Source organism: Aedes albopictus, chromosome 1, assembly GCF_035046485.1.
Source record: "Aedes albopictus strain Foshan chromosome 1, AalbF5, whole genome shotgun sequence".
Classification (NCBI taxonomy): Eukaryota; Metazoa; Arthropoda; class Insecta; order Diptera; family Culicidae; genus Aedes; species Aedes albopictus.
In genome coordinates, this window is record NC_085136.1 from 77,349,369 (window position 1) to 77,365,467 (window position 16,099).

At 42.2% G+C, this 16,099-nt stretch overlaps 1 protein-coding gene across 1 annotated transcript in view; it reads left to right on the forward strand.

Moving 5' to 3' along the window:
• The window catches only part of LOC109422027 (DDB1- and CUL4-associated factor 10 homolog), a 99,038-nt gene extending 83,149 nt beyond the window's left edge, over positions 1–15,889 (forward strand). Inside the window, exons 5-6 of the mRNA XM_029855901.2 lie at positions 5,992–6,051; positions 14,701–15,889. Of these exons, the coding sequence (XP_029711761.1) occupies positions 5,992–6,051; positions 14,701–15,474 (834 nt within the window). The 3' untranslated portion in view covers positions 15,475–15,889. The remainder of the gene's footprint in view (positions 1–5,991; positions 6,052–14,700) is intronic.
• The last annotated feature ends 210 nt before the right edge of the window (positions 15,890–16,099 follow it).

Sequence of the window (16,099 nt, forward strand, 5' to 3'; positions counted from 1 at the left end):
CAGCGGTTTCATAGGGTCTGAGGTGCGTTACATGGGGGAGCTAGTGAGATTTATGAGGCATTTCAGGAAGTTTCAGAGGATTTTCAGAAACCCTTTTGCAAAAAACCCTTAAAATCCGTAATGTAATGCCTTGAAACACCCCTGAAACCTTCATAATCCCATTGAAATACCCCTGATTTTTGTATCCATTTGAAATACCCCGGAACCCCCCATTATGACTGTTTGGAACCTTCCTCAATCGTAGTGGTTGTTCTGGTTCTAAATTGTTCTTTTTCGGTTCTGGGGCTTTTATGTTGCTTCCCAAATGCGAACTACACTTGTACAACTAATTTCGGGAGCAAATCACTACAAACTCGACCTCGCACTTTATTAAATTAACTTAGTTCTATTTAATTTATTCTTAACTAATACACAACACAGTTAATTACGCAGGACGTTTACTACACAGATTGACGACGGCGACGTAGATTGTTGCCGTGAGGAGAAATTGGTACGCGCCCGATCGCGGTGATGGCTCGATAAACACTGCTTCGGCCAGTGTTTCTATCTGTAGTCAACGCTGTAGATATAGATCATAATAATCCCTCTCTCGTCTCTGTCGGTCAAAGTTGAAGTAGATGTGGATGATATCGCACAGCAAACGGTGCCTTACACACGTAGGTCTGGCCGGTCAATGTGTGCACTGACCGATCGATGGTTGATCGTCACGCGATGAGTGACCACGATGGTCGTGGATCGATGATTGCCAGAGATAAGAGGATATGATATCCAACAATGACCCTGACTTAAAATGCATCGAATCGCTCCTGAAATCTTCGTAATCTCATTATCATCATAATCAATTTGAAATGCCTCTAAAACCCCTTGGAACGCCTTTGAAAGGTTCCAGAAACCCCTTGAAACGCACCTGATACGTCTTGAAACGCATCTGAAATGCTATCCAACGCTCCCAAATCCTCTAGGAACGCCCTTAAAACGTTCCTGATACCCTCTGAAACTCTGAAATGCCTAGGAACCCCTTGTAACGCCTTTGTCAGCATACAACTCAGTTTCCAACGGGGTTGTTCACCCGATCGATCCTAGGTGTCTCGAGTCATTTGGTCGAATGCCGTTTGAGCGAACGCTATTTGGCTGAAAATGCATGATGAATTCAAGGGAGCCTGTCACTGTTCTCCACATCAGTAGGGGAGACTGGGGAGACTTGATCCCTTTTTCTTAATTTGCCTGTAACTTTAAGAAAAATCACAAAACTAGATCCATTTTTCGTACAGAATAGCAGATAAACATCTATTGCAAGTTTATACAAAACAGAAGGACTTTAAATTATTGTTAATGTTTTCAAAACTGTGTTTTTATGGAGGCATGTCTTATGATGTATTTTTCAAAAATGGGTCAAAATTGATCCCCTTTTGAGCACATGATTAATTTAAAGGGAAAATAACTCCAGAAGCTTCCTATTCATTTTCTTTTCAAGTTTTCTTGCATTTTTGATGCATACGGTGTATTTGAAATTATAAGATTTCCTTAAATTGTTAAGGATATGCCGTATCTTGAAATTGGGGAGACTTGATCCCCCTTTTCATGGTTTGTACTAAAATAATAATTATCTGAAACGTTTTATCATTGAATATACTAGAATTCCGAGTAAATAGAGGCTTCCAAATTGAATTTTATTTTTCACACGTACAATGTGTGTGTAATCCTCGAGGGATCAAGTCTCCCCATGTTACTGTTGTATACACTAAGCTACATTAATTGAAATATTTATATAACAGCCTTATTTGAATAAATACGTTTGATAGTACTTTATTTATACTATGTGCTGTGAAATTTTGACACAATTTGGTTCAATTTTCACAAAGTTATTGAGATTTTTCGGAATCGCCTAAAAGATTTCTGAAAGACTGAAAACAAACCATCAGCCATTAAAAAATAATGCAATACACAATTAAAATCAATTTTAGCCAAAACATTGTCGTCTGTCCAGATGTCGTTTTGGAAAAAATATGCTAGAAGAAAACTGTTTTTGATTCCGAGAAAATATGGGGGGAACAAGTCTCCCCAGGGATCAAGTCTCCTCAGTCTCCCCTATAACTCGGAGACGCAAAACAATTTGACAAAAGAAAACCGCAATCTCAACACCAACTGATCCCTCAATGATGAAATTAGAAAGAATAGCCTATGATTAAAAGAAGGAAATGTATCTGATGATCAGCTAGAATGTTACCCGGAATTCATCCTCACCTCAGAATTCATTTCGCACAAACGGCATTCGGCCACACGACCCTTTCAGGCAGATGGCGTTTGGCCAACGGCCGGTACTACGTGGAGATAGGAGACTCTGGCCTGACACCGATGTCGGGATAAGAGTTGCTGGGCAGAGGCTACTGATTGCGATGGAATCTGAATTATGCAATACCCAGCTATTACCGTGCCACTGCACTGGCTGAAGATATAAAGCTTATTTTTAAAGGAGTTCCGGGTTGATTTTGAATGTCCGTTTCACTCAGTTCTTATTCATAGTATTCGGCCTTATGAACCTCGTCAGTACATGAAAAACTCATAGAATTTTAAATGTTCTATGAATTTTTCATGTACACTGAGGCAAAAATGTCTTAAGAAATTCATTACAGCGCACACTGTTGCGGAAGGCCCAAAAACGTGATCGAAATTGTTTTGACCATGAAAACATGATTTTTGATCTTTGGTGTCTTCGGCAAAGTTTTTCTATAAAATAAGCCCTAATTTATGGAAATACCAGTTTTGTGATCAATCCCCCTAAAAGTGAGAAACGGTTTCTAACTTTTTTATTTGTAAACTAAAAAAATATGTTTGTTCAGAGAAGTTGTAGGCAATTTTACTAGAAACAACTTTGCCGAACATACAAAATTTCTATCTTTTGATTTGTATGTACATTTGAGGCGTTTTTTATGAAGCACCCCTAAAAATCAGTTTTTTGCTTATAACTTTTTCTATGAATTTTTCACGATTTCCAAATGTTCTAGCAAATGTTTTGCCTTATTAAAACGCGTAACTTTTGCGAAGAAAGTATATATCTATCTCTCATATCTATCATGTTATTGGAAATTTCACTTTAAAAAATGCTTATGTTTGACATACCCATTTGTTAACTTTCGCACGTTTTCGCAGACCAGGATTTTCACATTTGAAAATATGGAACGAGTTTTATCTATTGCAAATATAGCCAGTTTTAGCCTGATTTCGCCTGCATATTTAAATTTACATACTAGAAATGACTATCATTATAAAATGTGTTATTGTAAAATGATCAAGATATCAAAAAAATGTACTTCGTGCTTTTCTTACATTATTTTTCCACATGAACACGCAAAAACGTTTTCACAGAATAACTTGGAACTGCATCAGATGACTTTCCCATAAAATTTAAGTTTTTTTTTCAGATAAACTGTGGCTCTCATAGTAGTACGATAGTAGTCTCTTCCACAAAATAATCGATATTTTCAAATGCTCTTGCTAATGCTCATAAAATTTTTCGTGTTCATGTACACTTTGCGAAAATGTTAATTTGCAGAAGGTTTAAATAACAACAACTGATGTTTCGATCAATATTGATTTTTAATTTGTTTACTTGAAAAATGAAACTTATCTGTTAATATTAACACATATATATCATTGATTACTCTCATCATTAAATGCATTGCTTCCAGTTACTGTATGTATGTTTTTCAGTCCGACGAAGCACAAGAGTCACGCAACAAAGACACCAGGAATTACAGAGAGGATCATAGACGTAAGTTTCCAAAAATCTAAACTAACACAGATCTCCTACATCGTCTGCTTGAAACATCTGATCCCATAATAAGGAATATTGGACTATTTTCTAAAAAAAACTAGAGCACCATAAACGTAGCATGCGAACAACCTTTTGCTCTAAACATATGACGAGATAGTAACTGGAAGCAATGAAATAAGTGATGACGTTAATCATTGCTGCATATCATTGCGTTAATAATAACAGATATGTAATAATTTTCAAGTAAACAAATTGAAAACCAATTTTAATCGAATCATTAGATGCTGTTATTTAAACATTCTGAAAATTTACATATCTGCAAAGTGTACATGAACTCGAAAAATTTTATGAGCATTAGCAAGATCATTCAACAATATCGTTTATTTTGTGGAAGAGACTTATCGTACTACTATGAGAGTCACTGTTTATCTGAAAAAAAAAACTTAAATTTTATGGGAAAGTCATCTGATGCAGTTCCAAGTTATCCTGTGAAAACGTTTTTGCGTGTTCTTGTGGAAAAATAATATAAGAAAAGCACTGAGTACATTTATTGACATGTTGATCATTTTACAATAACACATTTTATAGTGATAGTCATTTCTAGTATGTGAATTTAAATATGCAGGCGAAATCAGGCTAAAACTGGCTATATTTGCAATAGATAAAACTCGTTCCATATTTTCAAATGTGAAAATCCTGGTCTGCGAAAACGTGCGAAATTTAACAAATGGGTATGTCAAACATAAGCATTTTTTAAAGTGAAATTTCCAATAACATGATAAATATGAGAGATAGATATATACTTTCTTCGCAAAAGTTACGCGTTTTAATAAGGCAAAACATTTGCTAGAACATTTGGAAATCGTGAAAAATTCATAGAAAAAGTTATAAGCAAAAAACTGATTTTTAGGGGTGCTTCATAAAAAACGCCTCAAATGTGCATACAAATCAAAAGATAGAAATTTTGTATGTTCGGCAAAGTTGTTTCTAGTAAAATTGCCTACAACTTCTCTGAACAAACATATTTTTTTAGTTTACAAATAAAAAAGTTAGAAACCGTTTCTCACTCTTAGGGGGATTGATCACAAAACTGATATTTCTATAAATTAGGGCTTATTTTATAGAAAAACTTTGCTGAAGACACCAAAGATCAAAAATCATGTTTTCATGGTCAAAACAATTTCGATCACGTTTTTATGCCATCCGCAACAGTGTGCAGCGGTCTTATGAAAAATCTCATAAGAATGTTCTTATGAAACGTTGATCCCGAAAAGCCAAACTTTTTATTGCACTCCAATCGTTCGACTTTCGAAGCGTCGATGGGCGCGTGAGTAAAGCACGCGTTCTCCGATCTCGACGTCCCTGGTTCGATTCCAGGTAGCGATTTTGTTTTATATTGCGCAAAAATATTTCATAAGATGTCTTATGAAATGATATCATAAGAATTTTTATGGAAATCAAAACATTTTCTTATGTCGAAATTTCATAAGACAAACTTATGCCCTTCATAAGATCAGTTTTCTCAGTGTAATTTTAAAGATAGATTCTTTTGTCTTCTGTAGATATGAAGACTCAAAGACCAGTGAGTTTGTGGATGACCTTATACTTTCATTGAACTCAATACGTACTTGCCCGAATTCCATTGAATGCTGAGGCAAAAATATTAATCTAGGCAAATAGTTTTGAATACTAACAAATATCGACCTTTCCCATTATTGTGTGCACTATACCCACCCCATCTCCTCCTAGCTACATCACCGGTAATGAACCCACCAAGCTTCTGGTGGAAGGCGGAATTTTTCGGCTTTAATCGTAATTTGTCACGGATTTACAACTTCTGGTTCGGTATAATTCTGCCGCGCACGATGGTGGTGATCGATCATCGCTTGCCTAGTCGCTGCGCTGTTTGTGGGTTTGGCTGGCAATTGCGCCGTTTACTGTGTCGTCGTCGGCGTCGTCATAGGTGCACAGCCACTAATTGAGTTGCGGAGTCTTGCTGGCTACCCGCCAGCCAGCCAGATCGTAGCGGTTGTTGTAGTAAGATATGCAATTGGATGGTTCTGCTTCTTCCTAGAATGTGTCAATCAGCAGCAACAGCAGCAGCAGCAATGGTTGGTGGCGGTGTTGGGTGGAAGTTTATGATTAGAGTGATTGTGAAGACCGGTCACGAGAACCATTGAAACGAACGTTACTAACTCGAAACTTCCTTATTGCAGATTCACCCCCAAGGCTGGTGCGCACTCAGCAGGAACATCAGCTACGATGAAAGTTCTGAGGTGAGTAATCTGGATATTAGGCTTGACTTTAAGTTTTGTAAGTAGGGTTTTTTTTACTAATTCCCGCCATACTAAGCACCGACCAATAACGATCGGGCTTATTCTTGCCCAATGTCTCATGGCCAGTTTGGTTTCAAAGACTAATACAGTGGTTTTTCGGTTTTATCACGGTCAAAAAAAATTTTACCGTGATATAAACGAAACCGTGAATTTAGCGAAACGAGAAATAAATGTAAATTTTTTATCCAAAATCGTTTCGCTGCATAATATATACGTCGTAGCTTATATTTTTTCACTGTTTTGGTGGACTGGACAATGCTGTATTGACTTTATATTGATTTCGAAATGTTTTAAAACAAATGGTCGATTTTTGCGTGACGTAATTTATGGACGTTCCCTAATAAATACTAAAAGTTGTTTTGGCTCCGTTTTTATATTTTCCTGTAAAGTATGAAAACTAATCAATCATTTGACTTATTGTTTACATTCGCCGGTCTTCTTCTTATTTTTGTAGAAATAGTTTTTTTAGGTGGTGCGATAACTGGTACAGGCACCCTATTCGAAAAGTCGGTCAAATTCTTCGCAATCCAAATCAACTCATGTTTCAAAGTACTATTAAACAGAAAGCTTTTCAATTGAGATGTAGCTAAGACTAAAATACTCCGGTTATTATTTTTTCCCATCAGATCATAAAACGCCATCACAGTGCAACGAAGAAATCGTTCTCTGTGGTTGTGAAACACGATGTTTCGTATGCAGAAAATCCACGCACACATTTGCCTGCATCTTGCCCGAAAGCCAACTGTTTGTTTACAATTTACCGACGGAAAAAAACAATTTATTTCACATAGCTTTCGTGGGGTGTGAATTAAAGGTCAGAATCTGGCGAAGTGAAAATTGAACGGTGATGGAGAACGGCTTGGTGCTGTTTTGGTGCGGTTGCCTTCGGCATAGGCAAAACGAGAAAAAAAATGTAAAGTCGTAAGTGGAGTGAATTTGAAACGTTAATTTTCCGTAATTATTTTATTTACAGTGATGTAGTTATGCTGGTGATTGATAGTCTACATCGTTTTGCTTCCATCTAATAAGTCATTGGCAAATGTAAGTTGTAATATCTGTAATTATTCGCTGTTTTCCATCTGATATGACGGGAATTAGCGCATATTACTAGTAAATTGCCTTGGCTTCCCCCTATCACGGATGTCAACAAACAATCATGTTCGTCATTAATATCAAGGCTGACGCGATTAAACCTTTTGAGCACCAAACCAAGTGCTTCCGAAAAGCTAGTTTTCGGAACGCATTTGACTTTTCCGAATTTTATTAATTTTTGGTCAATTAATACAACGATAAAACTCTAAAGAATATAATCCCGTTTTTAGACAATCCAATTCATACGAGAGATTAGGACCGAATTATACCAAAAATTCAACATTTTAAGGTCCTTCGGATTACATGCATTGCGATAAATATTCGCCCTTTGACATAAACGGTAAATAATATTCGCATCGGTCTTATGAGGACAGCTTGAGGTTTACACATTGGAATGAGCCTGTACAAGAACAAGAACATACAGTGTATCAAACAATTGTCCGTACAGTAAATTTTTCGTCAAATTATATTTTTATTCAAATGTTCATAATTTTTTTGTACGTCAATCAAAAACGCTGAAATTTTGACCAACCATATATTGAAGCTTCATTGGTACAATTTTCTGCGAGATTGAATAAATTTTCAGGAAATTATAGAACTTTTAGTAAAGTTTGATGGTTTATTAAACAAAATTTCAATACTCTATATTTCTAAGAATATTGGATGAAATATTTTCCAACTTTTTTGAGGGAACACTAACACATAAACATTTAATACGCAATCTTGTAAGGGTTGATTTGTTCACTACAAAAAATATGAAAAATCTGTTTTTAATTATAGTCTGGCGTGAACATAATTATTGAAAATTTTAAAAACAACTAGCTGTCCCCGGCAAACTTTGTCTTGCCTACTTTGTTTTTTGACGTTTCAAGTCCCTAGCCAAGCGCGTGTGTGAAACCCCGATTTCCAAAAACTCTCAATTATCCCATGTTTTTGGCCTCATAAACCTTCCTTGGGCGAAAACTGACAGAACAAAACTTTAAAAATAATTTGCAACAGATTTGCGACAATTTCGGCTAATACTCTTCGTTTTGATACATGTGAACGGAATTAGGAGCTGATTGGAATTAGGCGCGGCCACGGTACATGGATCAGGATCGACGGAACGAATGGTTCGACGAGGAGTACAGAGCGATTTTGGAGGAGAAGAAGTTAGTGAGGGCGGTAACGCTGCAGCATGGAACTCGGCAGAATGTAAAACGATACAAACAAGCAATAACAGTAGACCAGACTCTTTCTGGAGAAAAAACGCCGCCTGGAAGAACCCAGTTGCGAGGACATGGAACTACTGTGCCGTTCTCAAGAAATACGGAAGTTCTACCAAGGCATTGAAAGTGTACAAGCTACATCAAGATTGAAGCCTAAATCAATCATGATCAAGCGCTACGGTGGAAGCTTGGGACAATGCAATGGTGACCAGAAGGCCCGTGCCACTATCGGGCTGCTTTTGGAACACGACCAATCGAACCTCATTAAAAACTCAAGAACGGCAGAGCAGATATGGAATGCTCTTCGGAGCCACTATGCAGAAACTCCGGAAGAAAGGACGGACTATCAAGATTCCAAGGAACAGGAATTTTCGTTCTTAACGTTGCCGAAGGTTTGCGAGAGAAGCATCGACTCTGGCGCTACGTCCCACATGTATGTCAGTTTGGACTAGTCAACTTTCGTTCGTTGGGCTACGTTTAGGTGGGCTTCGTTTTAACTGGGCGCCCGTTAGGTGGGCCATAGCCCAGTTAAAACGAAATCAAACGTCACTTTTTGACGTGAAACACGATTTGTCTAGGTTGGTAACCCTGAATTTCTATTGTTAGAGAATATTTGACAGCTGAAAACTCAGCCCACCTAGTGAAAGTCTTTCACTAACTGGGCTAAGAGCTTAGTGCAAAGAGCGAAAGTTGACTGTATATCGTGACGTTGGACAGAAGCGTGAAGCCGAGCTTGTTCCTTGCAGATGGCAAAAAGATCACCACAGAAGGAGTAGGTAGGTTCCTGCATGATGGTCTGGGATTCTCCAGAAGGGGGAACGTAGTGATGTTCTTCTGTCAGATGTGATGTACGTTCCATAGTTTAAATCCAACCTTATTTCTGTGAAGAGACTCGCCACCAAGGCAAGGGTGCCAGGATCGTGTTGGGTCCTGTATCCTCAAGGACGACAACATGATAGCTGACTCGATCATGTTGGGAGGGCTGTACAAATTGCGGACAGCTCAAGCAGCTTTGCAGGTGAGTGAGACAAACCACAATCCTGATTGCTTGCATATTTGGCATCGTATCCTTGGACATTGTGAGCCGGATGCGATTCAGGTTCTAAAGAGGAAAGCGCTAGCCACTGGAATCTAAGACTGTGGGCACTACGTAACTTGCAAATGCTGCTTGGAGTTTAAGGTTGTGAGTCTACCATTTTCAAAGAGATCGAGGAAGAAATCCAAGCAACCTCTGCTCTGGCCATTATCCACACGGAAGTTTGTGGACCGATGCAGACGCCGACACTAGGGGGTTACTTCGTAACGATGATTGATGACCATTCCCGGTAAACCGTCTTGTAGAACGAAACTCTAGATCGTTACTGTCGTCAAGAAGAAATCACCCAGCAGTTCACCACAGCGTACACCCCGCCACAGAACGAAGTTTCGGAGCGTAAGAATCGCTCACTAGTGGAGATGGCCCGCTGTATGATACTGGACGCACACAGGTATCGAACAAGTACTGGGCCGAAGGAGTGGATACGGCCACATACGTTCAAACCGTTTGGCAACAAAGCCTATACCGTCATCCCCGTACGAGATCTGGACTGGAGAAAAGCCTGATCTCAGCCACCTCAAGATATTTGGTTCGTGCGCCTACGTACAAAACAATACACACCGTATTCAGCCCAAAGAGATCGCACCACAGAGGTTTATGAGACTGTCCAGAAGTACTGCGAGCCCCGTTCGTTCGGAGAAGCTATGAAGTGCCCTGACAGGGACTTCTGGAAACGCGCAATGAAGGAGGAGATTCAGTCCTCGAGAATGCGTCTTGGGAAGTCGTTCTCTTGCCCAAGGACCGCAAAACCGTACTAGGCTGCATGTGGGTGTACAAGAGGAAGATGGACGGTGATGACAATGTCATCGAATATAAGACCAGGCTGGTCGCCCATGGATTCAGTCAGAGAAACGGGACGGACTACGACGAAGTGTTTACCCCCGTTGCGAAGCAGATGACTGTCCGCATACTGCTGTCGATCGCCGCCAGAAGGAAGCTGCAAGTGACGCACGTGGACATTAAATCGGCATACCTATACGGCGAGTTGAAAGAAAACATCTATATGAGGCAGCCGACTGGATTCCAAACCGGTGCCAAGAGCGATGTGTTTCTGCTGCAGAAAAGTTCATATGGACTGAAGCAAGCAGGACGGATATGGAACCGGAAAATTACAGTAGTGCTCCGGAGTTTGGAATACATACCGACGGAAGCAGATCCTTGCCTGTTGGGGCAGCAGGTATTATAGCCCCGTGGCCTGACGAACCTCCCTGCTTGCGAGTCAGCCGCGTAGTCGCCGGCTAAGAATAGAGCTTCTTTTCTTGACGGGCTACAACTCGTAGCGGTGAGTCTACGCCGAATGAAGTATCCGCCTCCACTGGCCTCGGTCCTGGGCCATTCGCTTCCAGTCGCCCTGAACGTTTAGAGTCCTTAGGACCAGCTGCAAAAAGCCAACGTGTGCGTGGCCTTCCACGAAGCCGACGACCCCTTCCTGATTCTCTGCTGAATATAATTTTAGCTTGTCGTTCCTCCGGCATACGAGCTACGTGTCCAGCCCACCGCAGCCTGCGGTGTTGTATTCGCTTCACTATATCCATATCTTTTTATACCTGGTACAATTCGTAGTTCATGCGACGCCGCCAGAAGCCGTCCTCCAGTTTACCACCGAGTATTGTCCGCAGCTCTTTACGTTCGAAGACTCCAAAGGCTCTCCGATCAACTTCTTTCAACGTCCATGTTCATGACCGTATAAAGCGACTGGGAGAATCAGAGACTTGTACAACGCGAGTTTTGTATTCGTTTGCAGCCTGCGGGACCTCAGCTGGTTTCGCAGATCGAAAAAGGCCCGATTTTCAGCCGCAATCCGTCTTTTCATCTCGCGGGTAACATCATTATCGCACGTCACTAGAGTACCAAGATAAACAAATTCATCCACAACTTCAAACTTTTCCCCACCTAGCACCACTTTGTCACCACTACCACGGCCGGACCGACGTTGAACACCAGCAATCATGTAATTAGTCTTTGTGGTGCAGTCTCCCTCTTAAAAGGTACGAACGCCTCTTCCACGGCTCGACGGTCGATTCCGATGATGTCGATATCGTCCGCGAAGCTCAGGAGCATATGCGACTTCATGACAATGGTTCCACTCCTGTGCACACCAGCTCTCCTTACCGCTCCTTCCAGTGCTATGTTGAACAGTAAGTTCGAAAGAGCATCGCCCTGGTTCAGTCCGTCAAAGGTTACGAACGATGACGAAATTTCATCCGCAACCCGTACACTTGATTTTGATCCGTCAAGCGTCGCACGAATGAGTCTAATCAGCTTCGCCGGAAATCCATGTTCGATCATAATCTGCCATAACTCGTTTCTCTTCACTGAATCGTACGCCGCCTTGAAATCAATAAACAGGTTACGCCCAAAATTTATCGAGAATCTGCCGCAAGGTGAACATCTGGTCCGTCGTTGATCGGCCCTTACGAAATCCTGCCTGATATTCGCCGACGAAGGACTCCTCAATCGGCTTCAGCCTGTGGAACAGAACTCCGGACAAAAATTTGTACGCTGAATTGAGGAGTGTTATTCCTCTGTAATGCGCGCACTCCAGTCGATGCCCTTTCTTGAAAAGAGGACAAATGAGACTATCCAATCAACTAGCAGGCAGAATAGGGCTACTAACCCCAATTCAAGGTGTCAAGCGACCCGTGCCGAAGAATGAGTGATCGAGGGGGCTAAAAAGATGCTCGATCGTTAACGGAGCCTGTGGGGTACCTGGGCACCGCCAACTTTATTTCGTCCATTACCGCGTTATTGCAGGACTCTGGCGTGGTGGACCTCCCATCCCGTGCTACTCATGCATGAAGAACAATACAAAAAAAAAAAACCTACATCAAACAGGAGGAAGTGGTAGTGGCGAGGCTAACCCCTTTGCAAGAAGTGGATTTGCTTCGTCTCCGTTACGGGGTCGTAAAGAGTCAGGAGCAGGAAGCTGCGCACGCAAATCCAACGTGGGAGCTTCGATCGAATCCCCGGCTAGCCTACCGGTGAAGATATTGGATGGAGCTATCTGTAATGGAGGTGGCTGAGCAGCAGCTTGGCAAGATCATCGACTTTGCGTCCACGAAGTCCAACATAAGGAAGGACCTTAAAACGGCCCTGTTGCAACTTCGTAAGTCGATGGACGGTGACAATCAAGATCACGAAAGGCTCGTGAAGACTGCAGCAGTGGTCAGATCCTGCTAGAAACACTGGCCATCTTAGATGTCGACTTGGCTCATGTCGGTACCAAGAGTATCTATAGGGATCTCCAGGGATTGCGGACCGGCGTCGTGCCTGCCTGCAGGCTAGGCACCGGATGCAGCGAGCACAAACTGAGGGACAGCAAGCAAACGGCGGGTGATGTTCGCCGTTGCTATAGTCCCGCTTAAGACCGAGATAAGGACAAGCAAAAAGGCCTGCTTTGAGGGTATATTATATAGTGCCAGTGCGAATCCAAGAGGTGATGCCCACAGGATCGTGATGACCAAACAAGAGGTGTAATAGCTCCTACAGAGCAGCTTTTTCCGCGTAATGATCCTAGTCCTTGGCCTCCTTTCTTAGGTCAGCCGGGGACTGGAGCTGGCGATGAAGAGAGGGTCACCGATGTGGAACTTGCGGGGATAGCAAAGTTCCTTAGGTTGGTAGGTAAGACCCTAGGTCCTGACGGAGTTCCGAAAAATTGCTATTGTAGAGGCTTCCGAGATGTTCATATCTGCTAGGTAGAAATGCCTGGACGAGGGAGTTCGGAATCCATCGGCATAGACCAATATGCTTGATCGACGGGGCGGGGAAGAAGCCGGAGAAGATCATCCTCAACAGACTGTTAAAACACACCGAGAGTGTAAGTGGTCTCTCGAGCACTCGGTTACAAAGATCGCCGAGATAGCGCTCCAGCGTAAGAGAAGGGGGATACGCTGCTGTGTAGTAATGACTCTGGATGTAAGGAACAACGCGTTCAATAACGCCAGTTAGCCGGCTATTGCCGATGCACTCCTGCGTCTGGGGATACTGGGATATCTACACAAGATTCTCGGAAGTTACTTTCAGAATAGAGTACTAATTTAGAATACATAGGTCAGTCGGAAGTTGGTTCACATGATCTTAGGAGTTCCGCAAGGTTCCATCCTGGGTCTGATGTTGTGGAATGTCATGTACAATGAGGTGTTGAGGTTAAAGTTTCCAGTGGGAGTGGCAATCGTTGGTTTCGCTGACGGCATTGTCCTTGAGTTCTACGGTGATTCGATCGAAAATGTAGATTTGACTTTTGCCCACTCGAACGCGGTTGTGGAGGAGTGGATGAGATCCAGGACACTGGAATTGGCTCACCACAAAACTGATCAGTAGTGTAGTGTGTATGTATACCTAGGATAGTATAGATCACTTCAAAGCGCTCCGTCAAACAGGAGTGATGACCGACGATAACCTTCCTTTCGGTAGCCATGTTGATTGTGCTTGCAAGAGAGCCTAAACAGCTACAGCGGCACTATCCCGGATGATGACCGATAACGCTGCGATGTATGGTGTACTAACTATGTTATCGAGGAGGTCATCCGAAGTGTTCAACTCCGTGGTTGCGATACGAATGTATTTTATTCAAGTCTTAGAAATCTATTGAGCCTTAATTCTAAGCTACATAATTGGTTTCACAGAGACAAATCGAGAGAATGAGAGAATCGGTAAATAGGAGGCGCATGGTAACATCGATATGCGTTAAAATTATATTGCAGTTGACAACCCGTCGATAAGTGAAATTCGAGAATCATTTAGCCTGGGAGTATTGAGCTTGGGAAAAGAGCATCGTTGGCGGTTGCAACATGGGCTATTGCACTTGGGTGTTCTTGCCCACGTTGCAAGACCTTGATGATGGGAATTATTGTTGCTGTGCCACATCTGTTGGCAATATGCAACTCAACTAATTTATGCACTACAATGGCAAGCTTCTGGTTAGTGTCGCCTCGTCCATACTAAGGTATGGCGGTCCGGCTTGGAGCACGGCGCTGAGTACCGATAGCTACCGTGATAAGCTGGAAAGTACTTATCAAGTATTGCTCAGGCAAATTAGTTTACATACCGACACGCTGCGACGTAATACCTTAATTCTTAACAGGCTCAACAAGAAGTGAACATGTGATATTTTTTTTTCTGGGGAATGTTATAGAATCATCCATAGTATGTTTGTATTTTTCGTTTAATGTTGTCATATTTTTATCATTCCAGTGGAGCTGCGTGCACGACATTCAGGAAATCTCGCTGGACGGGGACCTGGACAGCGACAGCGAGGATGACATTTCGAAATCCGAAGCTGCCGAGCAAAATCAAGACACATCCACTGCCGGCGAAGGCGGCGGTGGTGAAGCTCCCGAAGAGGAAGCCCCGGAAGATAATATATCACCTGCTACGGTGGCTGCGGCAGCTATTGTCAACGCAGCCGTTGGGGAACCCGCTCAACCGAGCCTGATCGGTCCTCACAACATCAACAACAACAACCAGGAGTTCCACGCGCCAAGCTCGGACATTTGGGCAGCGGAAGTATCCCTCCGGAACAGGAATCTTCGGGTGGAGAACACCCGGTCGTTGAACATGGCCAATGTGTACGGCATCACCAGTGGATTGATTCCCCTGACACCGGCAGAGCATCAGGCCAAGTTCGAACAGACCATAACGGTCAACGTGAACCGCATGCTGTACTACGTCGAGGAACCCAACAAGGGCAAAGGTTTCATCAAGGAACCATGCTTCTCAGCCGATGGACGAGTCATTTGTTCTCCCCACGGCTACGGCATCCGGCTGTTGGCGTTCAACGAGCACTGCAACGAGTTGCCATTCATAGCGGGAAATCGGGAAGGTTGCGTCCCGAAGCCGTTCCACGAGATCAAAACCAAGCACTGCCACTCGGACGTGGTAATTAGCAGTAAGTTTAGCCCCAAGTTTCCTCTGCTGGTATCCGGCTGTCTGAGGGGCAAAATCGTGTGGCACCAACCGGTGCTGTAAATTTTCTGTGGGAGGGGGCTGAGAAAACGTGTTCCGCCGACCGAGAGTATATGAGACTGGGTGTGTGTGATCGGATGTGAGTGCAGAGTGCAGATTCTTTCATTGAGAACCATCCCTGGATGTACTTATGCAAACGACGGGGAAGTGACTTAAGGCTCGAGTTGATGTTTATTAGACGAAGATTTACTACGTATGCAGGAACCACTCAGAAGAGAATCGCGACATGGATTCTCTCGCGGTAAGATACTCCTCATCTACCTTTTGATAGAGATAAACCACAGTACATATATTATAGGCATTTAGAATAGAAGCAAGTGAAAAACTTAAACCATCACAACTTCGAACTTTGTAAAAATTGAATGGATTGAATTAAAGATAACACGATAAGTTACATACCGTAATATGTTCAGGTAGAGTACCCAGTTCAGTTTACTTTTAGAAAGAAATTCCATCATTGATAGTCTGTCCCGACGATACCTCAGGATTTGATTTCCACCGGAAGAGATTTTAGTTGCAGTGATTACAATTTTCTGTTTTAAAACAGCTTAGATTTATTATTTATTTCAACAGGGAAGTAAAACCTTCTCGACAGGGCTTCTATTTTGGTTTGAAATTCACTTAGTTA